The sequence below is a fragment of the Lepidochelys kempii genome, chromosome 3 (genome assembly GCF_965140285.1).
Source record: "Lepidochelys kempii isolate rLepKem1 chromosome 3, rLepKem1.hap1, whole genome shotgun sequence".
Taxonomy (NCBI): Eukaryota; Metazoa; Chordata; order Testudines; family Cheloniidae; genus Lepidochelys; species Lepidochelys kempii.
Genome location: NC_136382.1, coordinates 148,348,738 through 148,373,276, shown reverse-complemented (window position 1 = coordinate 148,373,276; position 24,539 = coordinate 148,348,738). Strand labels below are relative to the sequence as shown.

General features: G+C 42.4%; 1 protein-coding gene across 6 annotated transcripts in view; it reads right to left on the bottom strand.

Moving 5' to 3' along the window:
- Positions 1–24,539, bottom strand: part of LTBP1 (latent transforming growth factor beta binding protein 1) — a 375,509-nt gene that overhangs the window by 2,217 nt on the left and 348,753 nt on the right. For all 6 annotated transcript variants that reach the window (XM_073338422.2, XM_073338423.2, XM_073338424.2 and 3 more), the window contains 2 exons: positions 13,456–13,578; positions 6,633–6,782 (listed from right to left, as the gene is read on the bottom strand). In XM_073338422.2, coding sequence (XP_073194523.2) covers positions 6,633–6,782; positions 13,456–13,578 — 273 coding nt within the window. The remainder of the gene's footprint in view (positions 1–6,632; positions 6,783–13,455; positions 13,579–24,539) is intronic.

Below are 24,539 nucleotides of genomic sequence, written 5' to 3'. Positions count from 1 at the left end.
GATGTAGCGTGTTGCAAATGTGTGGACAGAACTCCACATGGCTGCTCTACATATGTTTATGAAAGACTCGTCTTGAAGGGATGTCATGGTCATTGCTTGAGCTCTAATGGAGTGACCCCCTACGTGTGTGTGTGTGTGTGTGTGTGTGTGTGTGTGTGTGTGTGTGTGTGTGTGTGTGTAAAAGCAGGTTCAACAGCTAGTAGCAGAGTTTAATGCAGCTGGAAATCTATTTGGTGTTTCTCTGGGTGGAGATGGCCTGTCACCTGATTCTCTCTGTTACTGCAATAAGCAGCGTAAGGGACTTCCTGATTGTTTTTGTTCTTTGCAGGTAAAAGGCCAAAGCTTGTCGGATGTTGAGGGAATGGAGTCTATGTTCTTCTGCAGATGTGTGCGGGTTTTGGGAAGAAAACAGGTAAGTGAATGGATTGTTAAAAATTTCAGGTGTAGGCCTAAGGAGACTTAATTCTTGTGGAATACTGTAAGGGGCAGGTCTGCCTCATAGCTTCGAGTTCTTCTTTAAGTGTTTGCTCATGTCCATTCCAATAGGTGTGTGTGTGTGCTGTGGGCACGATCGTCAGAAGGTTTTACACTAGTGGTACCCGTCGGGTCAGCTGTGGAGCCCCCTGGAGTGGCGCCTTTATGGCGGTGTATATAGGTCCCTGCCGACCCACTGCCTGCTCAGTTCCTTCTTGCCGGAATACTCTGACAGAGGGTAGGCAGGCGGGATTTGGAATGGATATGAGCAACACATCTCAAAGAACAACAGTTACGAAATGTAGGTAACTGTCTTTTCTTCAAGTGATTGCTCACGTCCAATCCAATAGGTGACTCCCAAGCAGGTTTGACAGAGGAGGGGTCGGAGTTCACTGAGTTGCTGATTGCAATACTGCCCGGCTGAAAGCTGCATCATCCCTCACCTGTTGGGTGATGGCGTAGTGCAACATAAACGTGTGGATGGAAGACCACGTTGCTGCCTTGCATATGTCTTGGATAAGGACCAGCGCAAGGAATGCGGCAGATGACGCCTGCGCTCTTGTGGAGTGCGCCGTTAATGGCGGGACTGAAATTTCAGCTAGGCCGTGGCACGTTCTGATGCAGGACGTGATCCATGATGAAATATGCTGGGATGAGACAGGGAGCCCTTTCATCCTCTCGGCAAGTGCAATCAAGAACTGTGGTGACCTACTATTTTGTGCAGCACCTGAGGTAGGAGTGGTAGTGGAGGGAAGGCACAGTTCAGTTGGTCTGAGCAGGAGAGAAGGAGGGCATTGCCCTAGAGTGGTAACTGAGGGCTCCTCTGGAGCTGTAGTGGCGCACCTGCTGTTTGTCTGAGAAGCAAATAGGTTTCTGGCTGAGTTCCTCCATTGCGCTAAAATGTTGTATAGCACTTTGTTGTGAAGTTCCCACTTGTGGTCGATCACGAAGTGTCTGCTGAGTGAGTTCACAGGCACATTCTGCATTCCTGGAAGGTAGGCTGTGGATAGGGTGATCTGATTGTTGATGCACCAGTTCCAGCTATTGACTGTTTCTGCACATACAGCGGCAGATTTCGTTCTCTCTTGTTTGTTGATAGAGAAACCAGGGGTGGTGGTGTTTGACACGACCAGGACATGATGAGAGCAAATGAGTGGAAGAAAGAATTCACATGCCTTCCTTACTGCTCCAAGTTCTAGGAAATTGATGTGCATCCTGGATTCTCGAGATGTCCATATGGGCCCCCTAACCTAACAGGGACATATCAGTAACGATAGTTTTGTCTGGGGAAGAAGGAAGACAGAGGGCTCCCACACGTATGTGATGTGAGTCTGTCCATCATAGAAGGGATGACAGTACCTTGGCTGGGACTGTCAGCAGGAGGTTCATAGAGTGACAGCCCGGTGAGTACGGTTGACGCTGACTCCCTGTGAAAAAAGGAGGCTGAGTAACATAGAGGTCAAATCATGGGCTTCCTGGCAGCTATGGGCCAGTTGTTGAGATATGGAAAAACAAGGAGACCGTAATGCCTGATGTGAGCTGCTACTACAGAAAATACTTAGGTTCAGTGGGTGGTGGTTCTTAAGCTCATGTAAAAAATCTCATGGCTTGTGGTTGGGTTTGAGATGTTGAAGCCTGAGAGGAGGGCCCACGGCAGCGAGAACTTTGGATTTTTTGTCATTTGCATGGAAGTTCATTGGGTCTCTGCTGGTAAAACTGTGGAGACCTGTACCTCTGTGTGGACAATGGAAGGTGGAACTTTCATTTTGCGGCAGGAATGTAGATGCCCAGTTAGTGAAGGGTGGTCCTGGAATCTTTTAGTATATACAAAGATTCATCTATCTTCTGTTTGAAGAGATGGGATTTGTCAAAAGGGAGATCCTCAATTGTGTTCTGGACCTCCATAGGAAAACCAGAAGCATGAAGCCAAGAGTCTCTTTGCATCACAATAGCCATAGCCATGGCCCTGGAGTATGTATCAGCCATGTCCACTGTGGATTGGAGGGCAGTTCTGGCTAAGAGTTTCCCTTCCTCGACCAGGGCCTGAAAGCAAGCACAATCTTATGGGAGACTATTAGCAAATTTCTTGAATTTAGCATAATTCAGGAAGTAGCCAACAATGCTTGATAATTGGCTATCTTGAATTGTAAACTGGAAAAAGAGAAGACTTTTGTTTTCCCCTAGGATATCTAAATGCTTCCCTTCCATGTCCACAGATGTGGATCAAAGGTGTTGTTGTTTAGCCCTCTTCCCAGCAGCCTGACCTACCAGTGAGTTTGGAGCTGGGTGAGAGAAGAGGAATTCTGAGCCTTTGGCCGGGATGTAGTAGAGTCTCTCCGCTCCTTTAGGGGTGGTGGTAGATGTGGCAGGGGTGTGCCATGCTGTTCTGGATGGCTCCAGTAGGCTTTGTCAATCAGCAGTACTGTTCTTGTCAGTCCCAAAGTGTGAAGAATGTCCAGAAGCTTATGCTGTGAGTCTTGGATTTCTTCCAACCAGATTTGGAATTTCCATGCAACTCTCCATAAAAGGTCTTGACATTGTCTGAAGTCATCCATTGGGGAAGGAGATAACACAGTCACAGTTATGTCCAGCTATGAGGATGGGAATCTAGCCAGCTTGGATTGGACCACTGGATCTGGGGAATAAAATGCTTCCTCTGCTATCAGATTCGTGGGCATGCTTGATGGATCCCTTGGGGGGGGGGAAGCAGGAAGCTAGTGATGACCCTCTTGTGGACTAGACAGGCTCCGAAGGAGGATACTGTACCCAAGGCTCCCAGTATGGACAATGAAGCAGGATCAACAGTGGCTCTGGGAAGGGTTAGGAGGTAGTTCCATGAGTGTGTTGGACTCTGTGATGTTGGACAGAAACAGTATGGCAGAGGCAGTTCTTTCCCCCGTTCTGATTCACTGGAAGAGGAAAAGGTGGATTCTGGTTCCAATGGTAGTACCATCAGAGCCAACGGAGTGGTGTATAACACTTGCGAAGAGGGTGATAGACCCAGTATTGTAGTCATATCCTGTGGCGGAGATATGAGTTCTCTGGAAGTGGAGGGACCTTATGGAGGAGGAGACTCTGGATTCGGTAAGGCAAAGACATCTTGGGGTGTAGCCATGGATCTGGATCTCCCTGGTGTAGGGAGTACTCTCTTTTTTCTGGTTGCCAGTACCGTTGCTGAAGTCTTCCTGGTGTAGGAGGATCCTGCGTCTTGGGAGGTGCTGGAGATGGCGGTACCAATGCTTTGCTGCCTGGAAGGAACCATTAAATCCTATTGTTTATGGGTCTTCTTCTCGTGCCTGTGGGACTTCCCCTTGGGCCAAGCTGGTGGAGGGAATGTTTCAGTTCCTTGGACTTGGAGGAAGACTTAGGGGTGTGCTTGCTAATCTTCCGACTAGGCCCCCCCTGGGGTCGGTGGGGGCGGTTCTGCTGGCACCAGAGTTTGACACAGGAGCACATAGCACACTCCTCACTGAATCAGGCTGACATAGGATTCCCTGGCCTGGGTCCGAATGAGGTCTCAGGGCCATCTCCATGACATACTTCCAGGGAACAAGTACTCGGCCTTCTCAGATAATGGCTGGGGAAGGACTGGCAAATTCTGCACTTAGCCAGGATGTGAGTTTCTCCCAGGCAGTAGAAGCAGCGTTGGTGGTTGTTGATGACTGAGAAGGATTGTGAACAAGAGGCACAGAGTTTGAAGCCCAGAGTTCTAGGCATAGTCCAGTACTTGAACAGGAGTACCAGGTAGGAGAACAGAGGGTGAAAATCTCCGAAGTATATTCTAATCTAACTGTTAAAACTAGTAACTACTAAAACTAGGAAACAAATAAAATTCGAAAAAGTATGGCTAAAATTGATACAACTATTTACAATTGTAATTATTAGAACAGAGACAAAAGCACTGAAGGTTCCGAACCAGACTATGCGGCGGTGAGAAGCAATTGGAGACGTGGTTGTTCTACCCTGCCCTTTATCGCCTCGGATGGAAGCACAAGGCAAATCAGGGCACATGAATGGATCAATGGGACACTACTTTCAGATTCTCCAACTCCAAGTGTGCATGCGTAACCCACAGTGGAATACAATAGGAACCTTCACTTGAGGAAGAACTAATCCTTTGAAGCCTGCTCATAAAGTGCCATCTGGTGACTGTTCAGTGGTCTACGTGAAATGAATTGTTGATCTCAGTTCCGGTGTAATACAATTCTTACATAACCATATTAAAAAAAGAAAAGAAAAACAACTAGCACTAGTTGGCAGTCTTAGCAGAGAGGCCAGTGACTAATAGCTGTGAAGAGAAATCTACCACATTCCTCCACCAAGTCTCTATAGCACTGGACTGAGATGCAGTAGGTCTATGCCTTCATTGCCCGAAAAGGTGGCTGGTTTTTTTGGTTTGTTTTACAGAGAGATAATGAATGTGTATTACTATCTTGCTGTAAAATCCTATTGGAGACATGGTGCAAGTAGTTTTTACTGCAATGCAGTTAGACAAGATCAACAGTATACCACCCCACCTGTGGTTGACCTCAGCTAGCTACTTTGCAGTAACAACCACAGACCCTTTGCCTTCACTAGCATTTTACAGATATAGCTAATATACGTTAGTTATCTCATTGCAAAACCACACCTTTTTTTTGGCAGTGAAGACACAGTCTGTTAGGGCAGAGCAGTGTAAAGAAGCTTACGGTGCTGCTACTAGAGTTGCATCTGTATTGCAGGTAATAAGAGTATGTCAGTCTCCGGTGCTCTCAATTCAGTTCTTTACATGAGTAATAAATTCACTTAAAAAAATCTTGGGGAAACAAGGACAGAAAAATACATGTGAATATATATACATGTATATGGGAAAATGTATGATACAGCTAGATAAAGGATGACATTTTCCAAAGTGATTTAGGGCCAGATTTTTAAAGATATTTAGGTGCCAAAGATCCAGATAGGTGCCTAGTGAAATTCTCACAAGCACCTAGGTGCCTAACTCCCATTGATGGACCTCTCGAGGTCCCTTCCAATTCTATGGTTTCAAAGGTAGGGAGTTAGATACATAGATACTTCTGAATATCCCACTAGGCACTGATCTGAATCTGTAGGTGCTGTGACAAGATGGCCGATATTCCTATGGTGGGGTGGGGGCGGCTAAGACACCACCCTTTTCCCCTGCTCTTGGGCACCAAAGGCCCCACTAGTGGCCCGGAAAGGTGGTAGAGGAGGGAAGCCGGGGAGGGGGTCTGGGTTTGCTCCTCACTCTGAGTCCCAGCCCCCCTGCGGGTTTCTTACCCTCTTACCCCTTGGGTGGGGTTACCCTCGGTCCTTAGACGCTGCGGGAGGAAGTCTCCCTTACTTTGGTTCTCTGGTCTTTCAGCTCTCACAACACACCTCCAAGCTCCAGTCCTCTTTCCTTCCTCCTCTTCCCCTGACTGCCTAAAGCAGGGGGTTTATTAGTTCCTGACAAGGCCTTAATTGACTACAGGTGCTCCAATTAACCTGTAGCAACCCTCCCTAGTCTACAGGGAACCTCGCCTTAATTAGCCTAGGGTTTATATATTTCTCCTCTACCACTGCTCCTTGGCCCTCCCGTATCACAGTGCTTGAATACCTTTAAAAATCTGTCCCTAAGTAACTTTTGAAAATGGGACTTAGATACTTCTGAAAATTTTAACCAAAGCTTGTTCTGCATTTTAATGTATTATATTTTATGTCAGTTATTAGTGAGTGTCTTTTAATTAAGAGTACCTTTACCATACTAGTTAGCTTAGCATTGAAATTGACACAGGCACACTAACATACTTTTTATAACGATTATGAATAGTATGTTCCCCTAGCTAATTATTATTAGTATACACTCCACAATCCCATATTTCTCATGGATACTTAGGACAACTGTTCACTGATATTCAAATGATCTAGGAATTCAGAGATGGCTGCTCAAGTGAAAACTGGCTTTCAATATATCATATATAGATTTAGAATGTTTAACATAATTCAGATGATCATTTGTCAGAAAGGTTTTGCTCCTGCAAACTCTTATGACAAATGAGTAACTTTACTCACATAAGGAGTCCCACTGAAGTCAAGTGAATGGGTCTGCTTGTGACAGTAAATCTGCTAAAATACAAAAAATGAATTGTATGTAAAATATTGCATTATAATCTCACCAACACAAGTCATTTTGGCCATGTCCAAGTGGTAGCCATCAAAACAATCACAGGTATAGCCTTCCTGGACTCTCACACACCGGCCATTTTCACATCCATTCAGAATGCCACATTCCTCTGCTTGTAATTCCTCAAAGCTGTTCAGGAAACCTGGGTGGAGAAAGTATTGCAAACACATCAGTTAGATGCTGAATCCTTTTTTTTTTTTAATACAAATGTACAGTGAGACTCTTTAATTGTCTCAGGGATTTACTGGGATGTGACTCAGCTTTGTAGAAAATAGGTCACCTTTAGCAGATCTGCTCCATCTGGAATGTTTAATGTACTAATAAAATACAGTTATATTTTAAGATGAAAATAAAATAGCTGTGTGAAATGTGTTCAGTGTTAAAAGCTTTGATCCATTTTTAACAGAGACACATTTTGATAAATTATCTCAATGATAAAATATTACTTTGTAATAAAATCTTGTAAAATCAGACTTTATAAAAGTTTACAGTGCTGATGTAGAAGTGTTGTAGGGTAATTTGAAAAATAATTATAAAAAGCTCTTCTAAATATTACTATAAAAAGGGAGGGAAGAAGTTATATTGTAATTACTGTAGAGGAAACATGCAAAAAAATATTAGTCCCAACTGCCTTTAGTGAAGTAAGAGGAAATTAGACTACAAGCCTATTGTGGTTTTGGTTAATAACTCTTTAGGGGTCACTCAGATATTTGAGTGATGGGCACTGATATAAATACCTATAAACTACTTTACTGTGTCTTGTCATAATCTTAGGTAGTGAGCTCTCTGGGATAGGGACTATCTTTGTTTTACTAGTTCGTACGATGCCTATTATGATGGAACCGTGAGTCCTGATTTAGGGTCTCTAGACAATAACATAACAATAATAGGGGAAGAGTGCATATATTTTAAAACTTATTCAAAAATTTTAAATGCTCATTGAATTTCAGTAAGATTAAAGTGCTCATCTAAGTACCAACAAGTTAACATTATACAACAGTCTTACTGTCTTTCCATTCTTAGAAGCAATAAATCAAACAGAACTGTAGATGGCAGCCAACCACATCAAAAAGAATACTTGAGAAAAAGTCCACAACATTTAATATCCCTCCTGATCCAGTTTAAATAATACATTGGGGTTTGGTTTTTTGTGACGTCATGGTGTGCGCATGGCAGGGGAGTCATAGAGGGGTTTTTCTACTGATATTTAATTCACACATTAACTCCACAAACAGACCATTGGTATATCTAAAACCTGTTCATATATTTGGAATCATTTTTAACAGATATTTGTATGTATAATACACCTCAACTATATGTTTGTCAAGGTTCCTCCCCCACTCTGAACTCTAGGGTACAGATGTGGGGACCTGCATGAAAACCCTCCTAAGCTTATCTTTACCAGCTTAGGTCAAAACTTCCCCAAGGTACAAAATATTACCCCCGTTATCCTTGGACTGGCCGCTACCACCACCAAACTAATACTGGTTACTGGGGAAGAGCTGTTTGGACGCGTCCTTCCCCCCAAAATACTTCCCAAAACCTTGCACCCCACTTCCTGGACAAGGTTTGGTAAAAAGCCTCACCAATTTGCCTAGGTGACTACAGACCCAGACCCTTGGATCTTAAGAACAATGAACAATCCTCCCAACACTTGCACCCCCCCTTTCCTGGGAAATGTTGGATAAAAAGCCTCACCAATTTGCATAGGTGACCACAGACCCAAACCCTTGGATCTGAGAACAATGAAAAAGCATTCAGTGTTTTACAAGAGACTTTTAATAAAAAAATAGAAGTAAATAGAAATAAAGAAATCCCCCCTGTAAAATCAGGATGGTAGATATCTTACAGGGTAATTAGATTCAAAAACATAGAGAACCCCTCTAGGCAAAACCTTAAGTTACAAAAAAGATACACAGACAGAAATAGTTATTCTATTCAGCACAATTCTTTTCTCAGCCATTTAAAGAAATCATAATCTAACACATACCTAGCTAGATTACTTACTAAAAGTTCTAAGACTCCATTCCTGTTCTGTCCCCGGCCAAGACGACTACAGACAGACACAGACCCTTTGTTTCTCTCCCTCCTCCCAGCTTTTGAAAGTATCTTGTCTCCTCATTGGTCATTTTGGTCAGGTGCCAGCGAGGTTACCTTTAGCTTCTTAACCCTTTACAGGTGAGAGGAGCTTTCCCCTGGCCAGGAGGGATTTCAAAGGGGTTTACCCTTCCCTTTATATTTATGACAATGTTCTATTAATTTCTTCCTCTCTTGCTGCTCTTCCCTTCCATCTGCCTTTTCACATTTTCCCTTGTTAACCCAGACCCCTCTCATTCTTTCCCTCATCTCACATTTTCTCTATCCGTGCCCTACCTTTCTAATTCTACCCTCTCTGTCCTCATCCACATGCCCTCTATTTGAACAAATCTGGTGTGTCCAGCACTGGCTCTTCAAGGTTGTCTGGATACTTCACAGGTTCATGTCCACTTGTGGCTGAAATGCGCTCAGTTTGGGATAAGGTTGATTTGTGGAACAGATAACAAAAATGGTGCCACATACCATAGAGACTTAGAAATGAACCTGAACATATATTTACTTTGTTGAGTACACACCTTCACATATAGTAAGGATCATTACAAAGTTTCCTATTAATATAGTAAACTGCAGTAAGATACAGATATACAATAATTCATTGAGTAGATTATTTTGGTTTACTGCAAGATAGCAGAAAACTTTTCAACAACCTCTATTATATTTTAATCCATTCAGAGCGCCTACATGGGGCTCCGTTACATTGCATGCGTTTGATGGGCCATCATATAGACAGCTAATTATGAAAAACAAACACTGCCAAGCAGGGAAAAGGTGGTGCTCTTGAACAAATTCTTTACAAATGAAAGATATCATTTGTTCTCCACTGAGCTCACATATAGCATGCTGACATTTTTAACCAGCTGAAACTGATTTAAACAAGATTGTTTGCACTATAATCCATACTGCACATGTCTATTTTCAAACTTGCTTGCAACAAGTAAAAAATATTTGTTTGCAGTTCTAACAGCATCTGATGGTAATAAAATTGAAAAATATTTAATTGGCATGTCAAGATATGTACTGTAGGTCTTTCAAGGCAAGAACTGTCTCTTTTCGGGGATCGTATTGCACCCAGCAGAAGGGGATCTTAATCCCAATTAGGATCTCTGAGTATTACCATACAATAAATATTTATTATTAACATTATCGTTATTAACAACAATACAACTGGCTAAAATGTCCAAAAGGATAGAAACATTGGGTATTTGCAGAGGCATATACAGCATTTGCTCAAGCATCTGCCCAGGATGTGTTCTGGGTTATATTCTGTGTTCATTTGGCACTATTGTTTTTGATTTAGTGGCAGGATGCTAAAGGGATCCTAGCTCTGATATCGCTTCGATATCTCCTTGGATTACACACAGTTCTCTAATCACTTATTAATGGAAAGTCTTTTATCATTGCTTATAATTTGAGGAAGTAATTTTTTTACACCCCTTTATAATTGGGACATTGGAATAGAATGTACGTATCCCACTCTATTTCTCTTCCATCATATTGAGGACACTATCATCTCTTTCTGGGGTTTTCATTGTGCTTAGATAATTTTCATCAGTGTCAACATTTAGTTAGAAGTCGGTATTGTTTAGTTTTGTACAACTCTGTATAAAGTCTATTAGGTTTGTTAGGTATTAAACAGAGATGAACCCTGGTTTCTGTAGGCTATATTTAATAGAATCATCAAAGTGTAGGACTGGAAGAGATCTCGATAGGTCATCTTCTAATCCAGTCCCCTGCACTACAGCATGACTAAGTATTATCTAGAGACCATGCCTGACAGGTGTTTGTCTAACCAGTTCTTAAAAACCTCCAGTGACAGAGATTCCACAACCTCCGTAGGCAATTTGTTCCAGGTCTTAACTACAGTTGAAGTTTTTCAGTTGAAGTTTTTCCTACTGTCTAACTTAAATCTCGCTTGCTGTAATTTAAGCCCATTTCTTCTTTACCTATCCTCAGTGGATAAGGAGAACAATCTCTTACCCTCTTCTTTATTGCAACCTTTGCTGTACTTGAAGACTGTTATGTCCCCCCTCAGTCTTCTCTTCTCCAGACTAAACAGATCTATTTTTTTCAGTCTTTCCTCATAGGTCATGCTTTCAAGACCTTTAATCATTTTTGTTGCTCTCCTTTTGACTTTCTCCAGTTTGTCCACATCTTTCCTGAAGTGTGGTGCCCAGAACTGGACACAATACTCCAGCTGAGGCCTTATCAGTGCTGAGTAGAGTGGAAGAATTACTTCTCATATCTTGCTTACGACACAATACATTCCAGAATGCTGTTTGTTTTCTTTGCAACAGTATCACATTATTGACGCATATTTAGTTTGTGACCCACTCTATCCCCCACAACCTTTTCTGCAGAACTCCTTTGTAGGTAGTCATTTCCCATTTTGTATTTGTGGAATTGATTATTCCTTCCTAAGTTTAGTGCTTTACATTGGTCCTTATTGAATTTCATCCTATTATTACTTGTGCAATTACTGGAAGGGAATACATCTGAAACTTCTGCTACTCACTGTAGTCCTCTGGCCCTGTCAAAGCTATCATTTTGATTTCTTTTACCATTATTTCTTTTAACATATTAACTTGTTTTAATGGGAGACATGTTGGGTAAGAGAGAAGTGGTACCTGCATGCTATAAGTACAAGGCAGTTGGGATTGCCTGTTTCTTTTGTAACCACCATTTTGTTTCTAACATAAAACTGTGAAGAAATATGCTGGACCAAATGCAGCCCTGGTATAAGGGTGTAAGCTGAATTCAAGGCAGTCCAAGTAGTCTACAGCCTATCCTGAAGGATGACCCATCACTCTCACAGATCTTGGGAGACAGGCCAGTCCTTGCTTACAGACAGCCCCCAGCCTGAAGCAAATACTCACCAGCATCCACACACCAGAACCACTAACCCAGGAACCTATCCTTGCAACAAAGCCTGTTGCTAACTGTGTCCACATATCTATTCAGGGGACACAATCATAGGGCCTAATCACATCAGCCACACTATCAGAGGCTTGTTCACCTGCACATCTACCAATGTGATATATGCCATCATGTGCCAGCAATGCCCCTCTGCCATGTACATTGGCCAAACTGGACAGTCTCTACATAAAAGAATAAATGGACACAAATCAGATGTCAATAATTATAACATTCAAAAACCTGTCGGAGAACACTTCAATCTCTTTGGTCACTCGATTACAGACCTAAAAGTGGCAATTCTTCAACAAAAAAACTTCGAAAACAGACTCCAACAAGAGACTGCTGAATTGTAATTAATTTGCAAACTGGATACAATTAACTTAGGCTTGAATAGAGACTGGGAGTGGATGGGTCATTACACAAAGTAAAACTATTTCCCCATGTTTATTCCCCCCCCCCCCCGTTCCTCAGATGACTGCTGGAAATGGCCCACCTTGATTATCACTACAAAAAGTCCCCTCCCCGCTCTTCTGCTGGTAATAGCTCACCTTACCTGATCACTCTTGTTACAATGTGTATGGTAACACCCATTGTTTCATGTTGTCTATGTATATAAATCTCCCCACTGTATCTTCCACTGAATGCATCCGATGAAGTGAGCTGTAGCTCACGGAAGCTTATGTTCAAATAAATTTGTTAGTCTCTAAGGTGCCACAAGTACTCCTTTTCTTTTTGCGGATACAGACTAACACGGCTGCTACTCTGAAACAAGTAGTCTAGGTCAGCGGTTCTCAAACTGTGGGTTAGGATCCCAAAGTAGGTCGCATCCCCATTTAAATGAGATCACCAGGGCTGGCTTAGACTTGCTGAGGCCCAGAGCTGAAGCCCAAGCCCCACCGCCCAGGGCCAAGCCCAAGCCTCAGAGCTTTAGCCCTAGGCGGCGGAGCTCAGGTTATAGGCCACCTGCCTGGGGCTGAAGCCCTTGGTCTTCAGCTTTGGCACCTCTCAGGGCGGCAGAGCTCGAGTGGGCTCAGACTTCAGTGACCCCTCCTGGGGTCATGTAGTAATTTTTCTTGTCAGAAGGGGGTCGCAGTGCAATGAAGTGTGAGCACCCCTGGCCTAGGATCAAACAGCTTTCCATTGACTTCAAAGCAAGGTGGATCAGGCTCCTATTCAATAGAAAACCCGTGCATTTTTCAAGCATAAATTTAGAACCCTACTTCTATAAGATTCTGTAGCAAGACCTTTGCTTTCCCCGTGACCTATTCATTTATGTGTGCATTGGCATTCCAACTAAAGCATGTGCAAATCAGACTCAGTGGTCATGCTAAGCTAGGCGATTTTTTCTGGAGTATGATCATCATGCACACACTCCACCTCCCCCACATAAGTTCTGCTGGAAAATCATGGAAAGCTGGCATGAAGAATTTTTAAAAAAAATTAATATACCCCAAAGGAGTTTGAGTCACATGCTCCAAAGAAAAATTAGTTTGTGAGAAGGAAAACTGGCTTTTTTTGACCTTTAGCTGTAAATCTGTTGGTAAATATAAATTTAGTATACCTGGCACACATTATTTCACTATATTAAACAAAATAATATTGTACTTCGGGCCCAAATGGGCTCATATACAACTCTGGCACTGGAACTTGAACACCTGACAGTTAATGTCATAGGAATAAGTAGAACATAAATAAATAGGCCACATTACTCAGAAGCAAACAGATGAATGGAGCCAACTACAGGGAAGTAATCCAAGTTATAATCCTACTTTCAAGAATTTTACATAACAGTGATATTTACTTACGGTCTTCAACAAAGAATGGATCAGTTTCTGGGGTATAGTGTTCCTCAAAGTCAACCAAAGCATCTTGTCCATATGGTCGTCGAGATCCTGGAACTGGAACATTGCACAGCTGGGCATAATCCTCTGGGGAGGAGAAAGCAAAATAGGACATAAAACTAAACACACTGGTAACAAAGGCCACATTACAGCAATTCCAATGACTTGCAACTCCTGTCAGCTGGAAATAAATATCTTTCCTAGAAACAGCATAAATCTGAAGCTTCTACAAATTGTTCTCTCCCCTTCAAGGATAATGTCATTAAAATGTAATGGGCCAAATTAATCCCTTTTGTGACTTCAGTTGTTTTACGCTGAAGGAATGGATTTGAATTAATAACTGTACAAAAAATTAAGGGCCAGATTTTGGCTGTCCCTTCAAAGGAGGAGGGGATGAAAAGGCATAAGCAGCTTACCACACTCCCACTGCACAAGGGCCAGCTGCAATTATAGCCTTTGTATTCCTTGACTGCAAAGACTGCTTCAGGCCAGAACAGGTGATGGAATTAGCCACCCAAAACGAGGCAAAGAGGGTGAGGAGAGAGTGGGTCCATGTCTGTCCCACACACACTACACCAGCCAGCAGAACTGGGCCACTGTAAATAGAGAATACTCTGCATCCCTCCATCATAGCCCCTTCTCATTGTCCCACGATGTGGGCCATGTCCTAAAACCAGAGGTCCCAAATATCAGTTCCTCCCAAGCTCTGCTTGGCTAAGGGACTGAAAAGGCAGAGGGGACTTGGGAAAGTCACTTTATGCTACTGTAACTGCATACAGAGTGTGGCTCTTTGTCCTCTGCTGGTGACTGGACCACATGTTTTATGATTCTGCCACTAGCTCTAAGTTAATAAGCAGACCTGAATCTTTTAGCTGAGGTAGTAGAAGCTTTTTGTTTCGGTTCTGATGTCCCAGGTTTGATCCCCTCTGCTGATGACCCCCCCCCGCCCCAGGGTAATTGCATTACATCTTCTGCCTGTCCCACACTGTAAGTTAGATCAGCCTCAGTGCTGTAATTGAACTGTTATTACACATTGCAGGGAACTATATACAAGACAGATACTTTGGAATAAAACCCTCATTGTCATATGGGTCTATAGCCACTCCTGACAACTGCTGCGGACACTTTAGCATCAAAGCAACACTTCACATGCAGAATAACTGGTTTTCAGATAACCTATAACAGGAAATGTACGAAGGAGAAAACTCAGGCATTGGTGGTGGCCATAGAACCGGCAAGCTCTCACACTGTGTAGAACTATTCCAGATAGTAAATGGCTCCATAAACTCAGACTGCCTTCACTCAAGCCCAGAAGCCAGAACCACTCACTGGGTAGAGTTGTCATCTTTTTCACAGAGAAAATCACCTGCATGTGTCTATCAAGAACAACACATTGCTCATAAGACCAGAAACACAACACCCTCCCTTCCAAGAATCCAGCCTATTCATAAAAAAGTCATGGAAGCTTAAATGGCAGCCAGAGCTACCAACCTTTGACAATGATTCTCTGTCCTTCCTATCTGCCTTAGGGTTTTGTGTACAGCCTATCATTGTACCTAAGCACTTAGATATATAGATCTTTTCTGGATGATACAAGAGTAGATAGAACCTGAGACCCCTCTGAACAAAGATTATCAACATCTCCCTTGACAAAGGGAATTTACTACTTACCCTAAAACATTCATATTTCTGACCAGAACAAAAGAAACCATCACTCAGCACTACTGACCTTTCAAAATACCTCCCTGCATCACCAGACTATTCATGGAGGAGGCAGGGAGCATAAAGGGGACCAGGCTCTGTGGGCCTGCCATTTCCCTCATGCACAGATGAGAGGGTGGAGAGGATTGGGAACTAGGCAGAGCTTTGACTCTGGCCCCTGGGCAAAACAGTTTAGCCATGGAGGAGGGAAAAGTAGTGTGCTGCGGATATGGGCCAGCAGCAGAATACTTCTCAGTGGATCAAGGGTGGGAACCAGGAAGGGACTGTGACTTGGAGTCACAGTTCTTTCTGTGGGCTGCTCCCCACAGTGTAACTATGTGCTGGCCCCAACTCAGGACAAGAAGCAAAGTCTCAGGGCCACATCCTCAGCTGGTGTAAATCATAGAACTCCATTGGGTCATTGTGGTATGTAAGTAGATAGAATGTTAAGACCACAAAAATAAACCAAGAATTTTGTCCATAAACGATTTAAGGCAGTGTTTATTTAGAAGAGGTAGAGGATTAGATTAACAACTAGGATGATCAGAACTGAGATCTGTATGAGGAAGACTGTTTTTTAACTGTTTGTATTTTTTGCCTTGATTTAGCCAATGCTATCATGCCTTCACTTTCTGAAGCACCAAAATAATATATTTAAAATAAAATAGAAAAAGAGGTAGCAACAAAGAAAGATGCATCTATCAGGAAAGGGACTTAGTGCACTTTTCTGGATGTCATGTTAAAATGTCTATGTATAATCTTGCCTCATAGCAAGAGTCCAACATATCAGGAGAAAAGCCTGTTGAAGAGTCTTTGGGTTAAGTTTAGAGGCAAGAGCAACAAGGGTGATGATGTGGTGGGCGTGTGCTATAGACCATTGGATCAGAAGGATGAGGTAGACGAGGCTTTCTTTAGACGACTAACTGAAGTCTCCAGGTTCTGGTTCTAATGGGGGACTTCAATCACTCCGACATCAGCTGAGAGAGCAATACAGCAGTGCACAGACAATTCAGGAAGTTTTTGGAGAGTGTTGGGGACAACTTCCTGGTACAAGTGCTGGAGGAACCGACTAGGGGCTGTGCTTCTCTTGACCTGCTGCTTACAAACAGGGAAGAATTGGTAGGGGAAGTAGAAGTGGGAGGCAACCTAGGATGGTTGAGTTCAGGATCCTGAAAAAAGGAAGAAAAGAGAGTAGCAAAATACGGACCCTGGACTTCAGAAAAGCAGACAGACTCCCTTAGGGAACTGATGGGCAGGATCCCTGGGGAGGCTAAGATGAGGGGGCAAGGAGAGCTGGCTGTATTTTAAAGAAGCCTTATTGAGGGTGCAGGAACAAACCATCCCGAAGTGCAGAAAGAATAGTAAATATGGCAGGCGACCAGCTTGGCTTAACAGTGAAATATTCGGTGAGCTTAAACTCAAAAAGAAAGCTTACAAGAAGTGGAAATTTGGACAGATGACTAGGGAGGAGTATAAATATATGTCTAGAGCATGCAGGGGTGTAATCAGGAAGGCCAAGGCACAATTGGAGTTGAAGCTAGCAAGGGATGTGAAGGGTAACAAGAAGGGTTTCTACAGGTATGTTAGCAAGAAGGAGGTGGTCAGGGAAAGTGTGGGACCCTTACTGAATGGGGGAGGCAACATAGTGTGGAAAAGCTGAAGTACTCAATGCTTTTTTTGCCTCGGTCTTCACAGACAAGGGCAGCTCCCAGACTGCTGCACTGGGCAACACAGGAGTAGGTGACCAGCCCTCTGTGGAGACAGAAGTGGTTCGGGACTATTTAGAAAAGCTGGACGAGCACAAGTCTATGGGACCAGATGCGCTGCATCCGAGAGCGCTAAAGGAGTTGGCGGATGTGATTGCAGAGTCATTGGCCATTATCTTCGAAAACTCATGGCGATCGGGGGAGGTCCTGAACGACTGGAAAAAGGCTAATGTAGTGCCCATCTTTAAAGAAGGGAAGGAGGAGGATCCGGGGAACTACAGGCCAGTCAGCCTCACTTCAGTCCCTGGAAAAATCATGGAGCAGGTCCTCAAGGAATCAATTCTGAAGCACTTAGAGGAGAGAAAAGTGATCAGGAATAGTCAGCATGGATTCACCAAGGGCAAGTCATGCCTGACTAATCTAATTGCCTTCTAAGATGAGATAACTGGCTGTGTGGATGAGGGGAAAGCAGTGGAAGTGTTATTCCTTGACTTTAGCAAAACTTTTGACATGGTCTCCCACAGTATTCTTGCCAGCAAGTTAAAAAAGTGTGGGCTGGATGAACAGATTATAAAGTGGATAGAAAGCTGGCTAGATGTTGGGCTAAACGGGTAGTGATCAATGGCTCCATGTCTAGTTGGCAGCCGGTATCAAGTGGAGTGACCCAAGGGTGGGTCCTGGGGCCGGTTTTGTTCAATATCTTCATTAATAATCTGGACGATGGCGTGGATTGCACCCTCAGGAAGTTTGCAGGTGACACTAAACTGGGAGGAGTGGTAGATACGCTGGAGGGTACGGATAGGATACAGAGGGACCTAGACAAATTGGAGGATTGGGCCAAAAGAAATCTGATGAGGTTCAACAAGGACAAGTGCAGAGTCCTGCACTTAGGAAGGAAGAATCCCAAGCACTGCTACAGACTAGGGAGTGAGTGGCTAGGCAGCAGTTCTGCAGAAAAGGACCTAGGGGTTACAGTGGACGAGAAGCTGGATATGAGTCAGCAATGTGCCCTTGTTGCCAAGAAGGCCAATGGCATTTTGGGATGTTTAAGTAGGGGCATTGTCAGCAGATCGAGGGACGTGATTGTTCCCCTCTATTCGACATTGGTGAGGCCTCATCTGTAGTACTGTGTCCAGTTTGGGGCCCCACACTACAAGAAGAATGTGGATAAATTGGAAAGAGCACAGCAGAGGGCAACAAAAATGATCAGGGGGCTGGAGCACATGACTTATGAGGTGAGGCTGAGGGAACTGGGATTGTTTAGTCTGCGGAAGAGAAGAATGAGGGGGGATCTGATAGCTGCTTTCAGCTACCTGAAAGGGAGTTCCAAAGAGGACGGATCTAGACTGTTCTCAGTCGTAGCAGATGACAGAACAAGGAGTAATGGTCTTAAGTTGCAGTGGGGAGGTTTAGGTTGGATGTTAGGAAAAACTTTTTCACTAGGAGCGTGGTGAAGCACTGGAATGGGTTACCTATGGAGGTGGTGGAATCTCCTTCCTTAAGATGTTTTTAAGGTCAGGCTTGACAAAGCCCTGGCTGGGATGATTTAGTTGGGGATTGGTCCCGCTCTGAGCAGGGGGCTGGACTAGATGACCTCCTGAGGTCCCTTCCAACCCTGATATTCTATGATTCTGTGTTCTCAGTGGTGGCAGATGACAGAACAAGAAGCAATGGTCTCAAGTTGCAGTGGGAGAGGACTAGGTTGGACATTCGTAAACAGGGTGGTTAAGCACTGGGATGGGTTACCTAGGGAGGTGGCGGAATCTCCATCCTTAGAGGTTTTTAAGGCTCGGATTGACAAAGCCCTGGCTGGGATGATTTAGTTGGTGTTGGTCTTGCTTTGAGCAGGGGATTGACTAGATGACATCCTGAGGTCTCTTACAACCCTAATATTCTATGATTGTATATCAATTAGCCTTACAAATCTTTGCAGAGAATGCTTTTACTATGAATATTAAACATATGAAGAAAACATTTTAAACAGCAAGAATATCCAGTACAAAGAAAAACTGTAAGGAATGCAACTGAACACTACCCAAAGTACAAACGGCTGTCATAATTTTTGGTTAAAAATGAACAGGAACATTGGTATTATCCCATGCATAATAATTCTTGAAGTGTTTAGAGATTTCAAGAGTTGAGGTAATTTTCTTTTTGCAGAATTTTCTGTATACATTTGTTTTAAATCTAAAACCAATGAAGGTTAAATACTACATATTTCAAAACTAGGCAACTGTAATGACTGATTTTTTTTTTCCAAACTAAAAGACCATGATCTCACACTGATATAAACCAAGAAAAACTCCCCTGAAATCAGTGGAGTTAGAATGTTATGAAACTCATGCAAGTGGGATCACTTGCCAATTTAAGAACTCTCTTTCTTGGGGTGGGGTTTTTAAAATTGTTCACTGCTAACCTAACTTTGCTCCCACTGAAGGCAATGATAAAACTTCCATTGACTTTAATAGGAGCAGAGTTAGGCTGATGCTCAGCCCTTTTGGAAATCATGCCCATTATATACAATAACCCTAGCACTGAGAATTTTCTTGACTCAGGTTGTGGGTATTCATACATCTATTTCATAATTGGGACAGGTACTAATTGCACTATATACAATACATTTTAAAAATATTCTAATTGAAAAAAAGTAGAAACCATCGACCGGGAGCCAGAGGGTCTGGAGTTCCTGCTATTTCTGCCATTGCATACATAGTATACAATGCCAGGAAATCTCAACTCTCCAGGTTTAAGGCATTTGTAGGAGAGTCTGCAACTGTATGTAACATAACATCATGGTATTTGGGCCTGTGAGAATAAATATTCCAGTACAATCTGCTAAAGAGTAAACATGCAATCCTCATAAACGTGTGACACCCATTATTATTATTTAACATACTGCGCACTAGTGTTGAAAATGTACTTATCTTTGATTTTAATTATGTACATAATGCAATGTATGACACAATTAATACAAAATGCTTTCTTTGGAGACCTCCCTTTAGTTGATGCCCTGATGCATGATTTCTACCCAGTTTAATGTAAATATAATAGTAAGGCTACTTAAATGAGTGACTGTGCTGTATTTTTCTTAGCAGAGGGAACTGATATCTCCATTGCAGTGCATTGGCTCATGCAACTCCATGTTATCAGCGTTAGTGGTATCAATATATCTGTCCATAAAACATTACACTTCAGTTTTGTTTATATTTTTAGACCCCATGTGTCATCTAATAGTCATGTAAAAATTGTATGTACTGCAATATGCAACACAGAGATGGAACTAGTTGATAGCCTATTGTTGATACAGGTGACCTGGATAATTTGAAGTCTCAGACAGTATTTTATATTGCACATCTGTCAGTACAAAATACACATAGTTTATTATCTAATCTGTTGGAAATTTTGATAATGGGAACTTCTTCTCTGTCGCACTGAGCCTTCCCTGACACAACTAAGTTTTGAATGTCTTCATTGCTAGCTCTTGTACAACAATTACAAATAAAGTAATGGTTAATAAATGTCATAAGCATGTTACAGACATGAGCGGGATGTGTTTTATAAATAGTTATAAGCACATTAGTAGGAGGTGTTATAGATGGTAATAAGCTATGGTTATACAGAACCTACTGGCCTGTTGGACTCCATAACAATTGATTAACCATTTATTAAAACATCTATTCATCTTTTATTAACATTTTATAAACTATTTATAAATGCATCTTTCATGTAAAGTGTGACCTAATATATTCTAACAAAGTCAAAGTCACTTTAAAAATTTCAATTAAACACTTGTTTGGTGCATAGCTGTAACAGATTTGGAGTTGCCTGTATTAATCTATGAATTAGGGCTGTTAATCACAGTTAACACAAGCAGTTAACGCAAAACAAATTAACTAGATTAAAAAAATTAGTCACGATTAATCACAGTTTTAATTACACTGCTAGACAATAAAGACATTGCACTACAGTACTTGTATGAGGTGAACTGAAAAATACTATTTTTTTAATCTTTTTTACAGTGCAAATATTTGTAATCAGAATAATAAAAAGTGAGCACTTTACACTTTGTGTTCTTTGTTGTAATTGACATCAATATGTTTGAAAATGTAGAAAACATCCAACAATATTTAAATAAATTGTATTCTATTAACAACAGTGTGATTAAAACTGCGATTAATCACAACTTTTTTTAATCTCATGATTAATCGCGATAAATTTTTTAATAGTTTGACAGCCCTACTCTGAATACTATATACGCTATATGTTGTCTGGTTTCAGAGTAACAGCCGTGTTAGTCTGTATTCGCAAAAAGAAAAGGAGTACTTGTGGCACCTTAGAGACTAACCAATTTATTTGAGCATGAGCTTTCGTGAGCTACAGCTCACTTCATCGGATGCATGCCGTGGAAACTGCAGCAGACTTTATATATACACAGAGAATATGAAAAAATACCTCCTCCCACCCCACTGTCCAGCTGGTAATAGCTTATCTAAAGTGATCATCAGGTGGGCCATTTCCAGCACAAATCCAGGTTTTCTCACCCTCCACCCCCCACACAAATTCACTCTCCTGCTGGTGATAGCCCATCCAAAGTGACAACTCTTTACACAATGTGCATGATAATAAAGTTGGGCCATTTCCTGCACAAATCCAGGTTCTCTCGCCCCCTCACCCCCCTCCCAAAAACCACACACAAACTCACTATCCTGCTGGTAATAGCTCATCCAAAGTGACCATTCTCCCTACAATGTGCATAATTAAGGTGGGCCATTTCCAACACAAATCCAGGTTTTCTCACATCCCCCCCACCCCCATACACACACAAACTCACTCTCCTGCTGGTAATAGCTCATCCAAACTGACCACTCTCCAAGTTTAAATCCAAGTTAAACCAGAACATCTGGGGGGGGGGGGGTAGGAAAAAACAAGAGGAAATAGGCTACCTTGCATAATGACTTAGCCACTCCCAGTCTCTATTTAAGCCTAAATTAATAGTATCCAATTTGCAAATGAATTCCAATTCAGCAGTTTCTCGCTGGAGTCTGGATTTGAAGGTTTTTTGTTTTAAGATAGCGACCTTCATGTCTGTGATTGCGTGACCAGAGAGATTGAAGTGTTCTCCGACTGGTTTATGAATGTTATAATTCTTGACATCTGATTTGTGTCCATTTATTCTTTTACGTAGAGACTGTCCAGTTTGACCAATGTACATGGCAGAGGGGCATTGCTGGCACATGATGGCATATATCACATTGGTGGATGTGCAGGTATACGAGCCTCTGATAGTGTGGCTGATGTTATTAGGCCCTGTGATGGTGTCCCCTGAATAGATATGTGGGCACAATTGGCAACGGGCTTTGTTGCAAGGATAAGTTCCTGGGTTAGTGGTTCTGTTGTGTGGTATGTGGTTGTTGGTGAGTATTTGCTTCAGGTTGCGGGGCTGACTAGCCCCAACTTTATTATCATGCACATTGTGTAAAGAGTTGTCACTTTGGATGGGCTATCACCAGCAGGAGAGTGAATTTGTGTGGGGGGGTGGAGGGTTAGAAAACCTGGATTTGTGCTGGAAATGGCCCACCTGATGATCACTTTAGATAAGCTATTACCAGCTGGACAGTGGGGTGGGAGGAGGTATTTTTTCATATTCTCTGTGTATATATAAAGTCTGCTGCAGTTTCCACGGCATGCATCCGATGAAGTGAGCTGTTGCTCACGAAAGCTCATGCTCAAATAAATTGGTTAGTCTCTAAGGTGCCACAAGTACTCCTTTTCTTTATATGTTGTCTGAGTACTTTAAAGATTTTTATTGTATGCCTATATTAGGTTAATTTAATAGCCAGGTGGCCAGGAAACTTAGCCAGAAAGAAGGACAATAGCCCAGATAATAGCTCTTCAGTAAACATCCAGAAGTATTAACTATGATATACCACCTCCCTCCCCGTGGTGGGCTTGCCTGATTGTCTTTGCCAGAACTGAATCACGGCCCCCCACACCCGATGAAGGGAGGGGCAGATCAAAAGACTGAGAGGGATTAAAAGAGAGACACTCCTGAAGGGGCAGGGGACAGGGTTTTTGAACTAAGGTGAACTAGACCCCAGAGGCTGGGGTGTCTGAAAAGACAGAAGATAGACTAACAGGTCCCCCTACATGGAAGATGGAAAGATAACTACACATGTATGTGTTTTGTTGTTTTAAACCTTTCCCCTTGCTATTCTGTGTTTTGTTAAGATTAAACAATACTTAGTTTTAAGAAGGCTGTTTTGGGTTACTGTATTCACCACTGGTCACAAGCTTCCAGAGGGAAAAGGCACAAGGTACAGAATCTAGTAAGACCTATTGTGGAGAAAGCCTGATTATTACAGGGTTGTGTAGCTTAGCACCCTGCTCTAAGAGTGGGAGAATCATGGGATTTCTCCCCAGAGAGATGAAGGCTCATGGCCTATGACCTGGAAAGAGTGCAGTCAGTGAGATCAGAAGAGGGGACAGAGGCGCAACTAGCCTTGAACCACGACAGTAATGTTTTACCTTTAATGCAGAAATTAATGGATAATTTCAATCCAATCATGTTCATATAAAGAATTACAAAATGCGTAGCTATTTTTCATGTTTCATAATCTATGTTAACAGCATTTACTGTTTGTTTATATTTTCTCTCCTAGTCTATCTCTTGGCTCTAATCAGGGATATTATATCCATGGCTCAAGAACAGGATTTTCCTTTTTATAATGCACATATTACTCCATATGTTTCTAAGTTTTTCTTAAGAAGTACTTTCAAAAAAATATATGGGCAGTGCATTTTGTAACTTAAGATGACTAATGCATACAGAAGTTGGTGTGAGCTTAAAATTTAAAGGGACATTTTCAAAAGTAGCTGCCTGAGTAGTGCATGCAAAATAAGTGTGTTTTAGGGGAAAATAGGAGATGCACGTACGAACCTGCGCAGAAGTCAATCATGACTAGTAGCTGACAAAAAAGGAAGCTAAAACATAAGTCTGATAAAAGCCCAATGATTAGACGTCATGTACCTGGATTTTCAGAAGTGTAGTCAAATAAATGCACATCTAATTGTTATGAGAGAACTGAACTTGACATAGCCTGTAGCCATCTTGTGCACTTAGCCACCATAAGATGGAAGTGAGGACACCACGTAGCAAGGAAGAATTTGGCCTTGCTTAGGCAGACAAAAACATCTGCACAAATGCAGCATTACTAACAAGGATAACTGACCTTGGTCTGGGTGCCTGTGTTTATAAGTTTCTTGCTGGAGTTGCTTTACTAATAAGTAGAAATTGAGCTCTTTGCTGTGGCTAGGGAAATTGTTAGCCTATTAGAAGTTACTTTCAATTATTCTTTGTTTTAAGTTACTTATAAAAAAATTAGTTAAAACATGTACTTTGGAAAAGTTTTGATTTTCTATGAGCAAGACGACACGAACATCAATCTCACAAGCAGCTAGGACAGTGGTGGGCAAACTACGGCCTGCGGGACCGTCCTGCCTGGCCCCTGAACTCCTGGCCCAGGAGGCTAGCCCCCAGCCCCTCCCTGGCTGTCCCCTCTCCCCTGCAGCCTCACCTCGCTTCACTGCCAGCGCAATGCTCTGGGCGGCGGGGCTGCAGAGCCTGGCCTGACCCGGTGCTCT